Genomic DNA, 20258 nt, shown 5'->3' on the forward strand with positions numbered 1-20258 from the left:
ACTCACCAGATGTGAGCCTCCTGGGGTTCAAAGTCAATATTTAAGTAGAATAAAGCAGAAATTACTGCTTATATGTAAGCAGTAATTTCAGCTGCTTTAGAAAAGGGCAACAGAATTTATTTATACAAAAATTCTTTTTTCAGTGTTATTCATTAACAAAATTTTGCTACAATGAAATGATTTTTGTACCCACTAAGACATTAAATCGAACGGAATTTTTACTGTATTACCAAATCAATTTTCTATAAAAAAATTTTTTAAATTTTTTTTGGAAAAGTCAACTATATTTTTGAATATAGTAATGTGTTTTGCAATCATATTTGAGCCAAATCAGATCCAACTATAGTAAAAAATGCAAAATATTCCTGCAAAACAGTAATCTTGTGCATTTGCATATGCTTAAATGTGAGTTGTGAAAGCACGTCCAATTACAATTAAGTTTCGTAAACAGTACAACTCGCTCACTTCAAGAAGCTGATAGTTTCTCACATAAAAGCACAAAATTCTCTTTTTTACAAGTGCAAACTTAAAGAAACAGTCAAGTCCTCAACGTTAATATTACTTCAGTCGTTGCATTTTGTATTACGGATTTTTAACACTGAATACCAGACACAGCTGATATTAAATTTTAGTGACAAATGCATATTACAGCATTAAACAATGCTGGAAATTCATGATGAACTGCTTTTCATTGAAGCAATAGCAATGTGTGAGATTAACGATAATTACCATGTTCACTAGAAAAGTTTTTCTGAGGAATGTGTAATATGTTAGGAAACTCGCATAATCACGTGTGTATCCAGCAATGGTAAAACTGCAAAGATTCGTGAAACATTCAAAAATAGGGATATTTATTTAGTTGCAATATATGGATAGAAAACTGAGGAACATTTTAATATATCTTGTTAAACAGTTGCAAAATCTGATTTCTAAATTGCGGCCACTGAAAAAATCTGTAGAATCACCTATCCTCAAAAGCTGCTTCTCATCCAACGTGCAGTTAAATATATCTAGTTTCAGATAATACCAATGTTGAAGGAGATCTTTATTTCTACCAAATGGTCCTTATGGAAACTGGAATTATGTCCAATTGCAACTAAACAACAGACCTTAACTGCAAAGCCACCTCTTTTACAGAAGATAACATTTACATGTTCTAAAGAGCAGAAGTACTCATTTCTTGTTCAAGGACACTAAGATTGAGTACTGTTTTTATAACATTACTATAAATGCAACACCAGTATTTTTTAATTAACACTAAGTTCCAGAATGTCCTTTGGAAGTCATAACACAGGTAAGATATAATGCTAAAATGTTCTTGTACAAGTATGCATAGCTGCCAACTTTTAACTTTCAAAAAGCTAGAGATCAGGCAACTGTAAATAGGAAGAAAAGAGATTTTTGGGCCAAAATAGGAGAAAAACAGGAGGTTTTTGTCAAAGTGCACTAGAAATTAAATTTCACTACACTAACACAGTAAGTACAGTAGGATTTCTTGAGGTGATCATAATTGGTAGACAAACTGATTATGATTATGCTTTGAGAAAGATACTGTTGCTGACTTTGCAACTCTTCAGAAACTTTGAATCAAAGTTTTGTTTTAACAAAGGCACTGCTGTTTAAACTTTGCAGTCAAGAGCATTTCTAAAGCTTCACCAGAAAGAGGAGTTATTTTTTCTTTCTCACCAGGTTAAATAATCTTAAATTAAACCTCAGCACAGCTATGAGGAATTATTAAAATGAAAAGTGCAACCTGGGATAATTTGTTATATTTCATGCTTCCTTGTGCACTTGCCAGTTTAATGAGAACATGAACCACTTACTTCAATTCTTTCTTTTATCATAAGCATCTGGTAGATTCTCACAATGAAATGCACAGAACTGATGCTGAAAAAATCTATCGCTTTGTCTATCCCTTTACCTTTAATGACAATAAAAAGTACTTGACAAAAATAAAATTTTGAAAATGATGAACTGCTAATTGATGAAATTTGTGCTACCTTGGCATTTATAAGTACATTATTTTATAATGAGAACTTGTGCACCATGTATTCACATACAACAAAGTACTTCCTGATTAAACAAAAGAACAGAATATTCTCCTCTTGGTTTACAATCTCCACAATGCTGGCAGAAGAAAAAGAAATGATTATGACTATGATAATTAACTACTAAGGTAATCGATGTTGGTATAACAAATTTGGATATTACATTCTTCAACATATCTAGAGGAAATGACTTTAGTCTATAGATGTGAGGAATGATGGATTGAAAAAAAAACTATGTTCAGACATCCAAACATTAGTAAAAGAAACAAGCAAACTGCTTCAATCAAGCCAGAGGAGAGGAACATGAATGTACTTTCTGCAAGAGTGAGGATAGCATACCTAGAGTTAGCAGCTTTCTTGGCCTGTTAGGATTGCTTTCATAAGAAAAATTTAGTTATTTTTCTTGAGGAGTTCATTAATTTGTCTCTTTCAAAACTTCTTTTGGATCATGAACTGGATTTGGGGATGCATCAATGCCACTAAGTAGTGACTGCTTGTTGTACCTTTCAATCTGGTAATTCTGAAAAGTATTCATATGACTTTTCTCTTCACTTCCAACTTCTTCTTTAAATAGACTTGTCAGAGGTTGCCACTATTCTACCAGCCTACTTTATTTACCCAAAGACAGACAGGCATTGTGTCCACCTGCTTCAAAATCTTTTTGTACTTCAGTTATATGAACTAGTTGAATCTGTTTAAAATTCATCTTTCCTTTTAGTACTTCTTTCTAGATAGTAAAGTAACTGCCAAATATTCACCCATTTTCACAGAAAGGATGCAGTCTTCCTAATTTTCAGCTTGTAAATTAATGGGGTGATAAGGATAGCCTGTTACCACGAAGTTCTCAAGTCCCCGCTTTTATTATCCTTGCTACTATTTGCTACTCCAGCTTTATGTGGAGTAGCATTATCAACAGTAAGTGTAAGACAGCTTTTTAAAGGAATCTCATATGCTTTCTGGTTGTTCAGAAGATGACATCCAATCTAGTAAAATTGCTCTCAATGCTGGCATTGAGAGCAAGCTACTTTCAATTTCATATATATATGGAATGGTCACAACAATGGGATATAACTTGCAATAGCTGATTACCTATCTGTAGCAATCAAAAATAGCACATTTTTCAGAGCCATTGCCACCTCTTCTTTCCTTATCTGTGCAATTTCACTGACAATGGCTGCTGTTTTTGTTCTTCTACAAAAGTACTTGTGCTATATCGCTTCGGTAATTATTTTGCTATTTCACAAACATATTTCACTAGGTATGTTTTATGACAAAAGATGCAAATAATCATTTGGCACATATGACATCACTATGCTATATCTACTTTTGCATTTCTGTCCTTATACTTATATCTCTGCAAATGTCTGATTACATCACATTTCCTGCCACTTGAAAATGAAAAATCATATCTACATAAGTACACAAAGCAAATGCCTTTCCTTTCTCAGATTTTAAAACATACCAGAAATCTTGCATACTTCTGAACCTTTACATCATATTTCTTTAGCATCTTATTAAAAGATAATGTTCATTAGCTTTGTGCTGCACAAGTATAATGAAATGATTACATATTACAACAATAAAGCATTTCTATTTTGCAATGTATACTGGCACACCTGACAGTCAATTTGCTAAGAAAGTAAGTAGAAATTTGCAAATTTTTTTAATTCACAATTTTAATGTAATTTTACAATTTATTTTTCAAAAAGACAAACTCTTTACCACCTACTATATCATGATGGTGATGAAAATGAGTAAAAAAAAAAAAAAATAAGTATCTATGTTTGTAGTAAGCTAGATTAAGCATGGTGTGGTGCACATATTTGTGTGTTTTCTAAAGGGTGAATTTGTGTTTTGCAGACAGAGTGTAATATCTTGAGGCCAATCTTATACTAGTTTAGGGTCACCAGACATCCCATTTTTCAACAAGGTGTCCTCCTATTCCAACATAGATGAAATGGATCTTGCTTTTTCCAATAGTGCATTTTATTCAGATGTTACATGAAATTTGTTACATATGCATTTCACGTGGTATTTTTTTCAATTTTATTAAATGTTAATTAAGTTGGCTGCACAAGAGGAAGGTGTTAAAGCTGGAACTGAAACATTTTGCTTTTATTTAAAATGTTTAAATTAAAACTTTAGTTTTTTAAATAAGACACATTATATGGATAACATTACAAATTAAAAGAATTTAAAGAAAACAATCGTAATAAGATAATGTTCACTGATTCAATCTGTTCCCAACAAATAAAACATGGGTTTGTAACACACAAGAGTAATGTAATTAAAGCATAAATAATCTGTGATAGACAATATGTTTTTAAAATAACTTATGTGGTAGTTGTGTCAATGATTCACATATGCACTTTGCAGTTCCATTGCTGGTTCAGCAGGTATGTCCTATTTTTTATTTTTAAAACCTGGTTATCCTATACTAGATGAAACATCCTAAAAAATGTTCCCCCACAAGTAATCAATTTGACCTGACTTCTCAATTTTGAGTAATAGCTTAGTAACATATCCAGTCATATCATTATATTACTGCTACCTCGATGCAAAGAAGACTAAACTATTTCAGATGAGGCTGTTAGTGTGGCTCTGTTGTGGCTCCATAGATCAGTATATGGGATGCAATGCGTTGGAGGTAAAAGTCACAGAAGAAGAACATTAAAGATGAACACTATCAGCATTTCCCCCACCCCCCCTTGCCAATCATGTGTGCTAATTTATCATTATAATAGAAAAATTCAAGACATTTATATATAATGCAAAACTAATATGAATGCACTATCCTATCTCTTAAAAAATACGGTAAACAATACTTCATTCCAAAAAGGTTAACAAAATCACATGACTAAATCTCAGAAACAGAATTAAAAAAAAAAATTCTGCCTTTTTTGGGAATAATATCAAATATTATACACATCTTATAATACAGATAGCCTCTAAGTTAAAATCACATACAACACTCAAAGTGATAAGCTATCTTATTCTAGGGAAGAGCAATACAGATTGTATTCTAACCCTCTTCCTGTAAACATAAATACAAAGATGTTACAGTGAACTAAATATACAGTACTGATTTCATGCATGCACACATACACAAGCATTCCCACATGTCAAAGCTGGCAGTTGAATATCAGCAAGTAACATGACAAAATTATACATCATAAGGGTGGAATCCTTAAAAGAGGCTTAATATTTTGCTGCCCAAAATGCCACATATACATTGTTTCCATCCCAACTACATCATATTATTACTATACAAATTCTGTTGCACAGTTTCTAAACAATTCATTGCAAAACATCTTTCTCTCTCACTCACACAAAATAGTAGCTTCTAACTTTTTCCCTATATAATTAATAAAGCTAAACTATCTACATACATAAACTTTGTATCCTATTGCAATAATAAAACGTCAAAATAAATGTATTTAAAAAGCTTTATACCAAGTGAATATATACTGTATGGCAAATGGACACTCATCTTACTATAACAAGTTAGTAATGCAACAATAACATTTTTGTGAAATAATTTAAAATTTATACATGCAGGGCCAGTCCAAGTTACAGTGACCTAGACAAATGCCTGGGGTGCAAGTGACAATTTGATTTTTAGGTTTCCCATAGCTTTTTTTCAATACAGGCAAATATATATTTTTAATTTCTAAATCTAATTAAGAGTTTAAAAGAGACTTAAAAACAATTAACAAAATATTTAAGTATTAAGATTCAATGCAAACTGTCAGAACTGTTTAGGCAATATCCTGCTTTAAAAATCAACTGAATGGGTTGTCATCCAGCATTTTGCCTGGGATAGTAAAGATCTCAGGCCAGCACTGTACACACATATATAAGGTGTTTTAAAAGTATGTGTAAAAAATTCTAAGACATTCTAGGATTCAAAATAAGAAAAAACATAAAAAATGGCATAAAAACATCTGATCTGAATGGACAGCCTTTTCAGATTTTAGGAAATTATTATGGAGTTTTGTATGGTAAAAATAATAAATAAATAAGAATAAGCAGTTATGCATTATGCACCTAGTATGAATAAATATTTTACTAGGTATGTGCTGCTGCCTTTCTTTAAAATAATTTTTTTACCATTCAAAAGTCGGTCATTTTTTTTTTTTAAATTCTCAAAAATTTCTGTTCAGAATAAAATATTTATGCTGATTTTTTTCTATTTTGTACCCTAGAAATTTTTTTACACACACTTTTGAAATATCCCATATGTATAAATTCAACTTGCTAACTCTGTGGCAACCAAAAGTGCTCTTTGCAGTTTTAAGTGTTCTAAATGCAATAGTTTTCTGAAATTACGCTATATAAGGTATAATAATTTAAGAAAAAGACATTACGTGGGCACAAAAGTAATATAATGAATATCACACTTGTGATCAATGTCATTTGATATTTAATTTTAGTTTATTAATGACGATTTAAAACAGTTAAAAAATTTATACAAGACAAAAATATGTAACTGTATATCCCATTTAAGTACTATCGATTCACTAAACAAGCATTACAGCAATATTTCTGAATGCACTATAGAATCTCATCAGACTAAGTGGTTAAAAACTTAATCTGAAAATGGATTTTTTTTTTTTTTTTAAAATTTCAGTTAACTAAGACTAAAATTCAATAAAATAAGATTACTTCAGACGCTGAGATGGAAACTTGGGCGACAGAAAGCTCTCAGCTCATAAATTTTACATATTTGACACAGGAACTATAATGAATGATAACTCTGTTATTATAATAATAATAATCTTAACTCTTATTCAGAATGCCATATCTATATAGTTATTAACTTTATATAGCTGAAACTTTATCTCTTCTAAATCATGATTCTATATCCACTATTTTATTAGTTAACTAATTAAGACTAAAGGAAACAGTGTCATTTATCTTATAGATGGTATAAGCGCTCTCGCTCCCTACCTACATCTTGTGAAAGTATATTTTTTAATGTTATTCATACTTTAATGCATATGTATTGAATAAGCTGATATTTGTATTTTGTGAGTTACTTTTAAAAACCTCGCTATTTTTGAAGTGCTTTTCTGTTTTGAGTATGCATTAATTTTGTGTATGGTTATGAGAATTATTTTGAATGAGGCTGTTATGTCTAAAATTATTCAAGGAATTTGTCTATTAACTAATTTCTGAACCACAATTTTTTATACTGTTTTTTTAGGTTTATTCAGATGCGTTCATATTTTATGGAAACTATTAAAGGAACAGTTTTTCATGGCACTATGTTTTACAATCATACAAGTGTAACAAAATGTAAGCAAACAACACCTGTAATGGATTTCACATCTTTTTTTTTTCTTTTTCTTATTATCCAACTTAGACTGATTCTATGAACCATAGAGACCCTGGTTAATCTGTTTTTGGGTAATTGAGAATCTAATATATAATTAAATATGACATTTTTCTTCTATATGACAAAACTACACTGTAGTTTATTGGAAGAGTAAAATGAGAACAATTTTTATTCATTTTTTAAATTTTTTTATAAATTTCTTAATATTGCAGAGTACCCAAATTAACTAGTATAGTGATGTTTGCATACTAGTTTATTACGTATTGTGCAGGGTTACGAAATTCATTAAAAAAATTTCTCACTTTTCTTTTCCAAAAAAAGTGTCATGTTTAATTATATTATATTTACTGCACAGTAAATATAAATATAATATAATTTATATTTAATTATATTATTAATTAAGTTCTCCACAAAGTTCTTTATACTTTATGTGGAGAACTTAATTCCACATAAAGTTCTTTATAAATCTAATCAATTTTAAACAGCTTACTTTCCAGTGAATGAAAGGCTACTTCATTCTGTATGTTCAAAATATAGGCTGAACCATTTGTTTCAGTTATTTTTATAAATATGGTCATAAATAGAATAGGTTTATATATTAGCATTAGTAGAGACATATGATGCAAGAAAGCAAGTTTATATAGCATCAGCCAAAAAAAAAAAAAGGGACCCTTCGCATATTTCATCCATACATTCATTCCAAAAGTTTGTCTACTTCAGCCTTGAATTTATTTAATCTATCAACTTCCACAACAACAGATGGAAGTTTGTTCCAGCAATCAATTGCCCGCTGGCCAAATGCAAATTTTAGCACATCTATTCTACAACTGTCTTCCCTCAATTTGAATTTGTGCCCCCTCAGGTGCAGAATCTGAGCAAGAGAGATAATCCCATCAGCACTGAGCTTGCTCAAACCATTCAAGGCCTTATATACTTCATTCAGATCACCTCGCAGGTGATCTGATTGTAGATGATCTCTAAATATGCAGGTTCAACAACTCTCAAGAGAAATATCATAAAATTCCTTATACAATGGATGCTGCTTAATTGATTCATAATAACTGAAGAGACAAGAATGCAGCTGTTCAGCATTGTTTATTGATGCAGAATGGAAATGTGTATATAAAAATGTGGAAGTAGACAGAAAGAAAACCTTAAACTCAAACAATATAAAATACTTTAATTTGACTGTCCACTATTTCCTCAAGAAAGTCATCAATAAAAATGAAACTGTCAAAATGTTTCTGGAAATCCATATAAACTATTAAAAACAAATATAGAAAATATTAAAATAAAGAATTAGTAAAGAGTTAATGCTCTGGAGTGAAAGAGTCAAACTGGTGGGAGTAGAGACAATAAATACTTTCTTTCGTGGAGTAACAACACCAACAAACCAAATGAACTGTTTGAAGTACCATCAGTAAGTAGCCATGCAATCTGTCAGAGTTCAAGAACAAATTGAGATGTTACATAATCACTTCCACTGCACATGTGTAAACTGTGACAAGGCATAAAAGTGATAATATAAACTAAGTGCTGATTGCAATGTCTTTTCTGTGTATTTGTATGTCTCAAGGGGGCTATGGGAAAAGTGAGAACATTATCTGTGATCAAAATAAATGGTGTGCACTGCATTCCCATAGTTCACCAAGTCACCAAAAAACTATTTCAACTACAGTCTGACATCAACACACTACCAACAGAGGCTCAACAATACCACATGTTTCCAGTGGAAGGAAGCAGGGGATCCACATCCATTCCATCCTATAAAACAGCAGCCAACAGATTCAAAAAAAAAAAAAAAAACAGGTTGCTGCACAGAACATCCCAGAACCAATCAGCTACAACAGAAGTCCTCTGCACAGATCAAGAACCCTATCCAATCAGAAAATTCTCACCAGATAACAGAATAATAAGATCACAATCATTTGTCCAGTTTTTTTGGTAAGACCATCTTTTTGTCAATACTAAACAAGTAATAATGAGGACAGGCACTGTTAACTTCGCCTACCAAGTCACGAGTGGGTTTAGTACTGTATTTCTGGCTGCAATCATACAACAGTACCTGCTTTTTTTTTTTTTTTTTTATTAAATAATACAGTTATTTTAGCCTCTGATGAAGGCAGCAAGAAATACCGCAATGTAAACCTTCGAGTAAGTATAGCTTAAATTTTAAATAAATAAATCATTTTGAATTCTGTAACATGTAATTGTGCTTTAATCCTACTTAGAAGCTATTTATGATCTCTCTCTGTTCATGCACTTGTAAAGGTTTATATATTAATTTGAATCAAGTTTAACTTCCTATTGTATTTCTCAAAATTATTATTACTATTCCTTACTTTTTAAATGCATTTTATTAATTAGAAGAATTAATAATGCTTATGTTGTGCATACTAAAACTTATTTCAAGGAAGTTTTCCATTCCAATAGCTAAATACGCAAAGAAATAATCCATCATAACAAATACAGTCGAACTTGGTTATAGCGAGGACGGAAATAACGAGATCACGGCTGTAACGAGCAAAAAGCCATAACGATTTTAATCTATGCTATTCCCATACAATCGCTCGCTGTTATAATGAGCATACTACAGGGATATACTGAACAAATTCTGGTAACTATGCAAGCATTCTTAATTGCTTGGGTAGTCGAAAAAATCCAATTCTTGGAATGGACAAAAACGAAAAGGGCTTTACGACCACCTACATTGGATTAGGGGCCGGTTGATGACCTTGTCTTTCCGGGGATGCGGGCTATACAATAGTGCATTGGTGTTCCGCTTGTCGCATTACCCTATTTACAGATTGTCTTGTATTCACTGAACCATAAATTTATTTCGGGACTTATAAGAATTTTGGAAACAGGACTTCTAAGAACGTTGTATGCATTTCGGGACTTCTAAGAAGTTTGTATGCAGTTCACTTTATCATTTTAAAGTAAAATCAGTTAGAAACGAACCCTTCCTTCGGAAACATGTCTACTAATAAAACACAAGTGTCTCTCGATTCACAAAAAATGTCAGAATTATTCACATGTTAGAACGTGGCGCAAAAAATGTTGAAGTATGTGTAAAAAAATTTTTTTGTCCTCTTCAAATGTATCGACATTGTGGAAGAATAAAGATGTTTACATATCAACTGGAAAAGAACATAACCGAAAAAAAAAAAAAAAAAAAAATTTTAGAAAGTGTGAGGTTACAAAAGTTGATGAAGCATTGCTTCAATAGTTCACCACACAAAGAAGTGTTGGATTTTCAATAGACAGTCCGATCTTGAAGGCTCAACAGAAAAATTTGATAAAACAATTCGGACAAAAAATTGTGTAACAACGGTTCACTGGATCGATTTAAAAACCGACATAACATCACTTATGCAAAAATTAGTATATAATATCGGTGTTTAGATACACCATAGACACTCTTAAAAAAAACTACAAAGTAGTTGTTGTGGGCATCATTTGCTCTTTCTCATATTGTGCTCTGCCTTCACGACGAGTTGCCATGATACTGCACTACCTCAAATAAGTAACGCTTCACTAATAGAGAAGACTATTGTTACTTATTCTCAGTGAGTACCACCACCCAGACATGTTTCAAGGCTATTGGCCTATCATCAGTGGGTGGGCAGGTACCCTAGTATTGCAGACATGACGACCCAGTTGTGAAGTTAATCGCACAATATGAGAGATGCCAAAAGGTGTATAAGATAATATTTAAAATAAATAAATAAATAAATTATGGCAACTCGTCGTGAAGGCAGAGCACAATATGAGAAAGAGCAAATGATGCCCACAACAACTACTTGGTAGTTTTTTTAAGAGTGTCTATGGTGTATCTAAACACCGATATTATATAGATACTAAACTCTTAAAGTATTATGCCATGTGCATTTAATTATTTTAAATATTGCAAAAATTAGTGGAGAATCTCGATCGCAGATCCAATAATGGCAAATGAATGGATTGACTGTGTTTGGGCAGAAATCAGGAAAGATTTAAATGATGAAGACATCTACAATGTCGACAAAACAGGACTTTTTTTTTGTAATTTGACACCTGACAATACATTTAAATTCAAAGGGGAAAAATGTGTTGGTGGAAAAAAATCAAAGGCTCTCTTGACAGTGCTTGTATGTGCAAATATGACAGGAACTGATAGAAAAAAAAAAAAAAAAATTTGTTTGTTATTGGAAAATCATTAAAACCTTGGTGTTTCAAAAACCTATGGAAACTTCCTGTGGATTACAACACTGCAAACAAGAAAGCTTGGATGACTTTGGATATTTTTCGGCAATGCGTAAATGATTGGAATAAGGAGTTATTCAAAAAGAAGAAAAATATTTTACTGTAAGTTGATAACTGTCTTGCACATCCCCAGATTCAAAATTTGTCCAACATTAAGTTAGTATTTCTGCCTCTCAATGCAACATCAATTTTACAACCAATGGACATAGGTGTAATCAAGAGTTTGAAAGGATTTTATAAAAGATTTCTAGTTCTACATCTGATCATTCAAAGAGAACAGAAACTTACCAAGTCTATATCGATATTGGATGCTATAAATTTATTGAATGATGCGTGGAATGACTTTACTTTGACAACCATATTGAGTTGCTTCAAGAAATCAAAATTAAATTCAAATGAAATTTCAATTGTAAATGAAGAAGATGGAAATGAAGAAACCAACTTATCATTATCCGAATAGTTGCTATGTAACAATGTTGTAGGTTTTAATATAGATAACATCAATGAATTTATACAAGTTGATGACAACTTATTAACTAATGGTCTTCCTACAGAGAGTGACATTGTAGATGCTGTGCTCAACAGAGACGATAACAACGATGGTAAAAGATGGTGATGATGATATGACAATTGAAAATGAATCAAAATTAGTGCCAACAATCTCACAAACTCAAGGTTTGGACACAGTCAATTTTTTTGAAGGAACTGAGGCAAGTAATGAGATTTAGTGCATTGAGTGTTTTAAGGAGAAACTTAAATATCAAAGTGAAATCTTTAAAACAAACAGATTTTAAGATTCATAAATAAAGACTAACTGAAATAGTGTTTTTTTATATAGTATAAATAGTAAACAGTATTAAATAGTATTGTTTTTAATTACAGAGAAATAAATTGTGTTTAGTATTAAGTGTAAGGTTTTAAAATTACAGACAAATAATATGTAGGTATATCTATCTATACATTAAAAAAGTTTTACTCCTAGTGATATTTATTCGAACCAATGGGAGAAAAGGGCGAGGCAATTATGTCACTACAAATGCAATTAATTATTGACAACTGCCTCCATAACGTTCACCAATCTTGTGCACGTGGTTCTCTGTCTAACATTTGATGTTCCATTGTAATGTTTTTTGTATATTAATGAATATTGTATATACTGTGGTTTAGTATTTTCTAAATATTTTGAATATTTGTATAGTTTGTAAATATTTCAGTTAAATATTTTAGTCTTGCTCTTTCAGATGCAACAATATTCCTCATGCATTATGGAACCCGAAACAAAAGGCCTTTTCCTAAGTGACCTAAGTAAACGCAGATAAATAATTACATAGTAATATTGGCTGAAGTCCAGGATAGTATACACCAGCAAGTAGTTTGATGAAAGCGAGGAAGATGGCAATAATTGACAGGTGAAGGCACCTCCCTTTTCTGGCTGTTTTGTGTCATCAAGGAGGGGGGCTTAGCTTAGGTAGGGTGTTTATCCCTCCATCCTGCTGTTTTAAAATGGGAAAACGAGTTCCTGATTTAAAAACAGCGGCAAATGTGGGGAAAAACACACTAGGCATATTAACCTAGGATGGGCAGGAAAAAGCAGTGGCATCTGCCAATCACTGCTTTGTTCCTGTCCGTTTGTCGAAATATGGGAGTCACAACTTGTCAATCACTGCTTTCTCACTGTTTTGCTTGCTGCCATGTTGGAGGGTGTACACCGTTCTCGAGATTTACCGTGATTTATTTGACCTTGAGAATGCTGCGCACTACAAATGCACAGGTAAATAATTACATAGGTCATTTCCTGATTAGATATCGACCAGTGCATTTCGACAGGTGTCTTTTACGTAAAAAAGACTCGGCTTACTCTGTATACCTCTACATTTTAAGTAGAAAAGCGCGTGTGGGGGTGAGCAAAGCCCCCTAGTTCTTATATTATTTTTTTTCTCTCTAATATTTCTTTTGTTTTTTGAATCTATCTTTTTATCAAGTTATTGAGAATTTAAAAAAAAGGAGGTAGATTTAACTCATCACTGATATAAAGTGTTCACTGTTTAACGGTCCCAGGGGCTTCTCCATTCTCGCTATTACTGATATAGTGAGTAACGGTTATAATGAGGAAATTGTTATAACCAAGTTAGACTGTAATTCAGTTACCAGTGCTAGGTTAAATTAAGTTTTTCACAACTTATACCATGGAATGAGTTTATTCCATAGCTTATAAAATTCCAACCAGACAAATGGTCATCAGCCTATATTTTGAACAAATTAATTTTTAACTACTTAGTTGCCTGGATGAGAGGTGGCCATGATAATGTGAATCTTGTGAATGGGAGTGTTGTCAGGCAGGAAGAGGATCCAAATAAGGAGCTTGCCACGGTGTCTGATCTTTAGATTTCTCTGAAGTTTCAGTAGCAAGGAAGTATAATATTCACCTGTAATGGTTTGCCTTATATTGGACTGGTGACCTCTTTTTGTCTTCTAAAATAATCATGCAATTATTCCGGTAGCTGGAGTCCTGAATTTATTTGTGGCAAAGATATCCTTCATGATATCTTTGAAGACTGTAGTTTGGTCACTAGATCATGGTAATAGCTAAATATGCAAAGAAATAATCCTTCACAACAAATAATTCAACTACCAGTGCTAGGCTGAATTAAGTTTTTCACAACTACTTTTCACATCCATAGTCACAAATTGTTTGATAAATCTGTTTAAATCCTGATAAATTTTGTAGGAATTATCTTCAATTCATTCATTTCCAGTCTACATTCAAATCTTTTGCCACCCATTTCAAACTTTTTTTTGTGCTCAATTATTTTCAGACAATATGGACTTGTCCAGAGGAATCATTTAGTGTTTTTGCTCTGTATATTGTAACCCAATCCAATGATCTTTCAAAATCTAATCATGAATAACATCAATGTTTCCTATAGCTGGCACAATCACAGGTACCATTCAGACCTGGGTTCATCTTTGGTGATGCTACAATCCCTTTTGTATTCAGCAAACCTGTTCATGATGGCACTATATGGTGGACAATTATCATGTAATGTCTATCACATCCTGGTCAATTTACTTTCCAAATAATCATCTCAAAAAAAAAAGAAAAAAAAAGAAAAAAAAAAGAAAAAAAAAAAAAGAAAAAAAAAAGTATTTCATTACTGCATAGCACTCTTTTTGATTCAAATGGCTACTCCTGTTTTTAATATACAAATACCATATATTCTGGCATATAGGTCAAATCAGTGTATATGTTGCTTATTTTTTGTCTTGAAATTTGTGCTTATATTTGCAATATAAGAACAGAAAAATGTGCATTAAGAACCACTGTCTACTTTTTAATTCAATTATTACTGCCCTTTCTTTTTAAAATTTACAATGTAACATTTTATTACACTGCACGGTAAACTTAAAAGAAAGCAGTTAAGCGTATAGAAGAGTCACAAAATTAAAACCTACAGGCATAGGTGACAATGTGACATTGCTCTTACTGATGCTATATGTACATGGGAGGCTTTGATTATGTAACTGAGCCATTCGCTGTTCCTGTTTAGTACTGTACTACAAATTAGTTTCTCTGTAAACAATGTAAATATGGAAGAGAGTTTGCTATAAGAAACTGAAAATCTCAAAAGTTTACTTTTCAAGTTCTCAAAAAGTAAACCTGAAAACAATGCCCAAATTGTTAAATTCTTGGGTTTGAAAAGGTAAGTAACAATGCATATTTGTAAAAATATACTTGTATCATTACAAGTAATTCTAGCCCTAAGCATATCCCATTAATTCATGTTTAGGATTTTATATTTGGTATTTAAATCTAAAATTTTAAGGTCCATTTAAATTTTAGATTTATTAGTGCTTCGCAGGTCAAACTTATACATCAGAACACACAGTAAATGTTTGAAAATTAATATTACTGTGTTTATTTTATTGTCAAATAAAATATATGGTAAGCCAAAACTTTTCAAAGGTGATAATTGTGGTGCTAGTATAATGACTGTCAAAAACAGTTAAAATGAAGCTGTAAACTTCTCTGGCCACCTTGGAGTTATGAGTATAAAAAATAAATTTAAATGCTATAACAGCTTTAACTTGTTATTATTAAATAAAATTATTTAAGTAAAAATGTCACATGGAGTAAAAGTGTGTCATTCATTATATTACATTTAAAAAGTATAACACTTCTCTATTGGTATTGGTGTTACTTAAAAACTACTTGAATGATGTTCAAAATGTTTATAGAATAATTTCATGCTTGATTAATGCCAAAATAACAATGGACATGTTTTTTTGAAAGGACTGTTATAAGTTAGGACAATAACCAAAAATTTTCAAAACCCATTCTATGAAAATCCAATCACTCAATTTTCAAGAAAACCATGGTTTCCACTGAATTAGACTACTGAGCAACCAATAATCAGCAAGAAAGAGCACTTTATATTGCTAATTTAACTTTAAAGCAATAATCATCTTAAAATTCTAAAACATTTATCCACCCAAAGCTAATTAAACTAATTTGTGCCTGGCATATAAAAAAGTCTCTTGATAGGTTATATCCTTGACAATCTGGCCTAATATTTGTTATGTTATACTTATTAAAACTTGTAAAAAAAAGTGTATTTTGCTATGATGCAAAGTGATTTGTTATCCATGAGTTTTTTTTGTGCTTCATAAATTCTACCTGACAACTCTTTCCACTGCAACAATAGTGAAGTCCATAGATTGACAAAAAGTAAAACACACACACACACATTACCATTATCATTAATAAATGGTTCAAAAAAATTATCCGTTTTATTATTTCTTAAACTTTTGGTTAACTCCACTGTGCAGAGCCAAGTACCATTTATGGTATGCAAAACCCTTTGGTGACTTTCAAATATTAATACAAGATCAATTCAAAGGAAAAAATTATCTAAATCAATATATACATTTTTTTTTTGTTCAAAGTTAAAATTTGAATGCAAGAGTTCTCGACAAACAAACAGCAACAAGGAGGTAAAACTTAAAAATGGGAAATAAACTCAAAAACTGAACCTAAGAGGTGATTATTTCAAACAGTTAACACATTTGTTTTCATAACTAGATGAAATTAAGTGCTATACTCATGCATATCACTTTTTTCTTCCTCTTTTGTACAGTTCCATCATTTAAATGTCGAACTTGCAAACTAACTCATCCCTACATACATACATGTACACAAGTAGACTCTCAAGAGACAATAATATATGCTACAGTTACATCATAAATGGTTGCATATGGCTGGCTATGCCAGAACTGCATTTGCAAAGCTTGCAGTTTTCAGAGCAGAGTCATCACCTAATGCAAACAGAAAATTTCACTTCATCTGGAGACGTATGGAACATTTAATATGTAAGTAGTGGTTAAATGATGGTATGTAAAAAAAAAAAAAAAAAGGAATGAGCTACATATCCACTATATTACAGAAACAAGACATTCTGATGAGAGGTTAATCCCAGCAAGATGGAATACAACAAATAATATTCCAGTCTTGCTAAGGTTACGCTCAGTGCATTTCATTATCACAGATGCCTGCTCCACTTGACTATGACTATTCACTCGTAATGATGTGTCATTGGGTGCATTATCATCACATGCGAGCTGCTTTTTGCTGTATTACCTGGAATATAAATAGCATGAATGATTTAGAAAAGTAGAATTAATTTAATTTAAGAAAGCCTTAAAATTACTTTGAAATTACTTTAAAAAATGAACCAATCAGTATTCATAACAGAATTCTTGTTCACAATTTTTAATACTTTTCAAACAAAATTTGGGAAGTTTTCTTCCAGACTGAGTGTCATTAGCTAAATTGATAATTAAATAATAACAAATTTTTGAATGAAATTTGTCTGCATTTATTATATTACAGCCATCCAATGATTATCTCACTCCCAAATATTGGCAATAGCTCTGGCTATGTTTGGTTTTGATTTTCATGCCACACTCACAGTTGAAGTCAGTGCCAAGTATTCTGAATGGTAAAATGACTACTTTCTCTCATTTTATTACAAAATAAATCATTAAAATTATTGTTTGTATCTGGTTCTTTATGACAACTTCACAATAACTTAGCAGTTTAGAAATGATTTTCCTTTAATGAAACTATGTTATGATTCCTATAATCATCATTATACTACACACTACATTCGTAACTGTGGTCTCATAAGTTCAGAAGTTAAACATACAAGGTGTATAATCACCTATTTCACCATTTGAAATAGATTTATAAATCAGGGATAGATATTTTGTATATCTCAAATATTATGAAGTGGTGTTCAAAAATGCTATATTATTATAGCCAAGAATTTAATGGTCACTTTTTAAATTCATTTATTTAGCATATAACAGGTTTTAATCTCAATTATGATGTGCAAGTTCCTGGATAAAACATGATACCTATAAATTAGTTTTTATGATACAAGGTTTGACAAGTTTCAAGATAAGTCAATTTAAAGAAAACCAGTTTTTAGGACGAAAAAAGATTTTAGTATTTTTCAAAGTGATTATCTTGGGCAGCTACACACAGGAGATTATTCATAGTGCTGCTGGAAACAATTTTTTTTAATACATTTGAACTGGCAGCCACTGTTACATTTGTTTAATGTCCTCTACATCATCATTACAATGTGGACTTGATTTTTAGGAAAAAGTAGTCTAGGGATATATGAATCAGCAAAACAATTTGGGGCAGGGATAGCTTCACAATCTCATTCCATACTAAAAACCCTTTGATAATGAGTGCATGGTATAGTCTACTATTGTTGTGCACAGGAATCAGTTCCCTTCTTTTTCTCAAAACTCAGGCCTCGGTGAATTCTTTTAACTGAATGAACCAAAACTTGTGCACAGCACCCTTTATTCATTATCTTACCTGTTGGAAGAAATTCCTCACAAACTCCCTTACTATTGAAGAAAGTGATCAACATAGCTTTGGTTTCTGATTTTTGAAATTGAAATTTTTTTTCAGATCATATTAAAACAATTTGCAGATCATATTAAAAACATTATGACTCATCACCTGTTTTGGTGATGAGTCAATGTTTTGAGTCTTTTGTTCATCAGTCAAACACTGCAGAACAAATCCAGCACAGACCTTTCACTTGCCCAAATCTTATCGGAATTGCATAAATTGTTTCCCCTTTAATGCGAAGTTGCCCTTCTATTTCAAGAGTCCTTCATCGATCTGATGCAATCAATATGTGAACCTTTTTGGCCATTTCTGGACGAATGATTGAAAAAGTATTGGTTGTTGGTCATCCACAGCACTTGTCTTCCAGATCCTCAAGCCATCCAGAAACCTTGTAATGAAAAACATGAGCAGTACAGATCATAATTATCACATACTAGTTTTAACAATTTGTAGGTTTCACTCACACTTTTTTCCAACAAAGAGCAAATGATACATTTTGTTGTTTGCTCAGTCATTCAGCACAATGACAATGCCTTGAACAACAAAACAGCTCTAACACAGTTACATGAAAGTAACTTAAGATAAGCAAATGGCTATGTAGATCAGCTGCCATGGTGTGCTGCATCATGGTAGAGCCAACAAAGAGCAAACGATAAATTTTGTTTGCTCTTTGTTCAGTCATTCAGCACAATGACAATGCCTTGAACAACAAAACAGCTCTAACACAGCTACATGAAAGTAACTTAAGATAAGCAAATGGCTATGTAGATCAGCTGCCATGGTGTGCTGCATCATGGTAGAGCCAACAAAGAGCAAACGATAAATTTTGTTGTTTGCTCTTTGTTCAGTCATTCAGCACAATGACAATGCCTTGAACAACAAAACAGCTCTAACACAGCTACATGAAAGTAACTTAAGATAAGCAAATGGCTATGTAGATCAGCTGCCATGGTGTGCTGCATCATGGTCCTTAGCATTAGTAGAGGCATTTGATGCAAGAAAGCAAGCTTATGCAGCATCAGCCAAAAAAAAAAAAAAAAAAAAAAACCCACTTCCACTTCACCCCTCTGTTCGTTCAAAATACCTGTCCAGCTGAGCCTTAAACTTATTTAGGCTATCAACCTCCACCACAAGGGATGGCAGTCTGTTCCACCAACCAACCATCCGCTGGCTAAAGGCAAATTTCCGCACGTCTATCCTACATCTGTCTTTCCTCAATTTGAATTTATGCCCTCTCAGGTGATTTTTCTGAGCTAGAGGAAGAATCCCATCAGCATTGAGCATGCTTAAACCATTCAAGGCTTTATACACCTCTATCAGATCACCTCGCTGGTGCCAAGTCTCCAGACACTGTAATTTGCAAAACTTAAGCCTTTCTTCGTAAGAGCACCCCTTTGTTCCATTCACTAATCTTGTTGCCCTTCTCTGTACTCGTTCCAGCAGCTCTACATCCTTCTTGAAATGAGGCCTCCAGACCTGTATACAGTACTCTAGGTGTGGCCTGACCATTGCCTTATACAATGGAATAATCACCTCCTTATCCCTGCTGAAAAAATTCCTGTATATCATTGACAATACTCCATGAGCTACTCTTGCAGCCCATCTGCACTGCTCAGAGAACTTCATATCTGCCTGCACAATCACCCCCAAGTCCCTTTCATTCTCTACCACTGTCAGTGTAGTACCACAGAGTTGATAC

General features: G+C 32.3%; 1 protein-coding gene across 2 annotated transcripts in view; it reads right to left on the reverse strand.

Moving 5' to 3' along the window:
* Positions 1 to 17076: 17076 nt before the first annotated feature.
* The window catches only part of inc (BTB/POZ domain-containing protein inc), a 66952-nt gene continuing 63770 nt past the window's right edge, over positions 17077 to 20258 (reverse strand). For both annotated transcript variants that reach the window (XM_090386133.1, XM_090386132.1), the window contains one exon: positions 17077 to 17266. In XM_090386133.1, coding sequence (XP_090242259.1) covers positions 17237 to 17266 — 30 coding nt within the window. In that variant the 3' untranslated portion in view covers positions 17077 to 17236. The remainder of the gene's footprint in view (positions 17267 to 20258) is intronic.

This window comes from Mastigoproctus giganteus, chromosome 12 (genome assembly GCF_048544385.1).
Source record: "Mastigoproctus giganteus isolate SK-2022 chromosome 12, ASM4854438v1, whole genome shotgun sequence".
Classification (NCBI taxonomy): domain Eukaryota; kingdom Metazoa; phylum Arthropoda; class Arachnida; order Uropygi; family Thelyphonidae; genus Mastigoproctus; species Mastigoproctus giganteus.